The 2,929-nt window shown below is 18.1% G+C and overlaps 1 protein-coding gene across 1 annotated transcript; it reads left to right on the top strand.

The window, feature by feature from the left end:
- Positions 1–843: 843 nt before the first annotated feature.
- PRSY57_0804500 (GTPase-activating protein, putative) lies at positions 844–2,322 on the top strand (the record flags this gene model as incomplete). Its single annotated transcript, XM_012906986.2, has 1 exon — positions 844–2,322. One exon carries the CDS (start codon positions 844–846, stop codon positions 2,320–2,322), a length of 1,479 nt encoding a protein of 492 aa, XP_012762440.2.
- Positions 2,323–2,929: the final 607 nt, after the last annotated feature.

Below are 2,929 nucleotides of genomic sequence, written 5' to 3'. Positions count from 1 at the left end.
GTTTAAAATTTTGAATTATAAAAATATATACATATTTAATATTTATATATAATATATAAATTAATTTTATAATATATAGATTATATATATATGTTATAAATATTGTATATGTAATAATTTGAAGAATTAAAAAAAGAAAGAAAAAATAAAAAAATAAGAAAACAAAAAGAAATTGTAAGTTTTTATAATTTTCTACATATGGTTAAAATCAAACGGATAGAAATATAAACATAAATCTTTTTTTTGATAATATAATATATATATATATATATATATATATATATTATATTTATTAGATGATGCAATTATTTGAGTTATAAAAATTAGCCTGATATATATTATATATATATATATATATATAATATAATATTATTTGAAGCACAAACATAAAAGAATTATAAAAAAAAAATATACAAAACATCAAGGGAAATAAACATATTGAATGCCCATATAAACAAAATATTGAACACACTTTACACAAATTCATATATATATATATAATTTCACAAATCTGATTAATTGATTATGTTATTTTATGTATATTTTCTTCAATGATTATTAAATGTGAAAAATTCTTTAAGCAAAATTCCGTGAATAAAAAAAAAAATACATAAATATATAACTATTTTTATATAACCAGACATATATATATATATATATATATATATATATGCCAATTTTTTTTTTTTTTTTTTTTTGGAATAGCTATAAACTAGCCATTTTTTAAAGAAGGAATAACTTTCATTATCTATTTATATATATTTATATATATATATTTTTTTTTTTTTTTTTTTTTTTTTTCTTTCCCATTTCATTCTTATTTTTGCTTTATAAAATAAAAAAATGAAGAAAAGTTTAATTGAAGAAGTTTTGGAATATGAACAAGATAATAGAGGATATGTTTTGGATACACTAAAAGATAAAACTTTTAAAATTATTTTAAATAAAAATGAAAATAAAAATTGCTTTGATTGTGGTAACAAAAATCCCAAATGGCTATCTCTCACCTATGCTATATTTATTTGCCTGAACTGTTCAGGTAAACATAGGCAGTTAGGAACTCATATATCTTTTGTTCGTTCGACAGGAATGGATAAGTTTACTGCAAAACAATTGATAAGGATATGTTTAGGAGGGAATATGAAAGCAAGTGAATATTTAAAAAGAAGTAAGGATAGTATAATAGATTATTCTTCACATGTATGTTTAAAATATAAAATGTATTTGGATAATTTATTGGACGAAATATTATTAAATTATAGTAAGGGTGTGAAAAGTGTGGAATTTGATAACAATAATAAAAATAGTAATAATAGTAATAATAGTAGTAATCATATGAATAGTGGTGTTTCAAATAACTTAAGCATGAATAGGAAGCAACCAATAGATCTTATTAGTGATGATATAAAAGGTGATGAAATGTTGACTAGTTTTGAAAATGTGCAAAATAATGAAAATGATTTTAGTAGTACTTTTTTTGGTTTTAGTAATAATTCAAAGAAGATGGAAATAAATCAAAATAATAATAATAATAATAATAGTAATGTTTTTGTTCCTACCCATTTTATAGATGAAAAGGTAGCATTTAATAATAATTGTAATAAAAATTTTAAAGCAAAAAAAATAGATATAAATTTTGATAATATATTTGAACAAGGCGATATAATAAACAACAACAATAATAGTAATAATAATAATAATAATAATAATGTCAATAATAATTATAGTGGGAATCCAAATTTAGATAATTCTTTAAAATTATATGCAACGAATCAAAAAGAGCAACACAATAATTTGGAAGGTATAAGAGGAAGTATGTACGACAACAATAATAATTATAACAATATGTATGCTTATAATAATGAGCATTATATGGATAATCAGCATAATGTATATGGTAATAGAATGTCTAATCCAAACAATTATTTGAACAGTAATGGTAATAATAATAATAATAATAATAATAATAATGGTTATGGTTTTAATAATAAAAACAGTTTTAGCAATAACAATTTCAATGTAACTACAGATTCTAAATTAAATAAATTTAAAGATTGTAAAAGTATACGTTCTGATCAATACTTTTATGATGAAATGCCACGCAATGAACACGTTATGTCAAATGTTCATATAGCGGATAGTATATCATCTGATCAATATTTTAATAAGAATGTAAATAATAAAAAAGGAGTATGGAATTTAGATGAACAAACTGTACAAAATTTACAAGGTCTAAAAGTATCAGCAAGGGAAGGAATATCAAATATTGTCGCAGCTGGTAATGAAGTTTTTTTAAAAGCCAAAGAATGGTTTAATAATTAATATTAAACAGAACTTATTTTTTTTTAACCTAAAAATATATTTATTATATATATATATATATATATATATAATATTTTATTAAAATTTTTTTTTTTTTTTTTTTTTTTTGGTATCACTTTAAAGCATATATATAATATATATATATATATATATATATATGTTAAGTGTTTTTATGCCTAAGTTTTGTTTTTTGTATATTGTGAATTGTATATATATATATATAATATATATGTATACATTTCCTTCACTCCTTTTTTATTATATAACATATACTATTTTTTTTTTTTTCCCTTCCCCATGTTTAGTACAAAAATATTTGAAATTGAAATATTTTGAAACATTTGTTAAAAAAAAATTTTAATAAGTCCAATATATAAATATATATATATATATATATATATATGTAAATAATTATAATTAGAAAAATATAAAATTAAAATAATACGGTTAAAATAGCCAAACGCACACACAAAAAAAAAAAAAAAAAAAAAAAAAAAAAAAAAAAAAAAATATATAAATATATATATATATATTTTATTTTTTTTTTTTTTTTTTATTTTTTAAAAATTTTTTTTTTTTTTTTTTTTTTTTTTTTTTTTTTTTTTTT

This window comes from Plasmodium reichenowi, chromosome 8, assembly GCF_001601855.1.
Source record: "Plasmodium reichenowi strain SY57 chromosome 8, whole genome shotgun sequence".
NCBI lineage: Eukaryota > Apicomplexa > Aconoidasida > Haemosporida > Plasmodiidae > Plasmodium > Plasmodium reichenowi.
The sequence above is the reverse complement of the archived record's forward strand: the minus strand, read 5'-3'. Positions and strand labels throughout refer to the sequence as shown.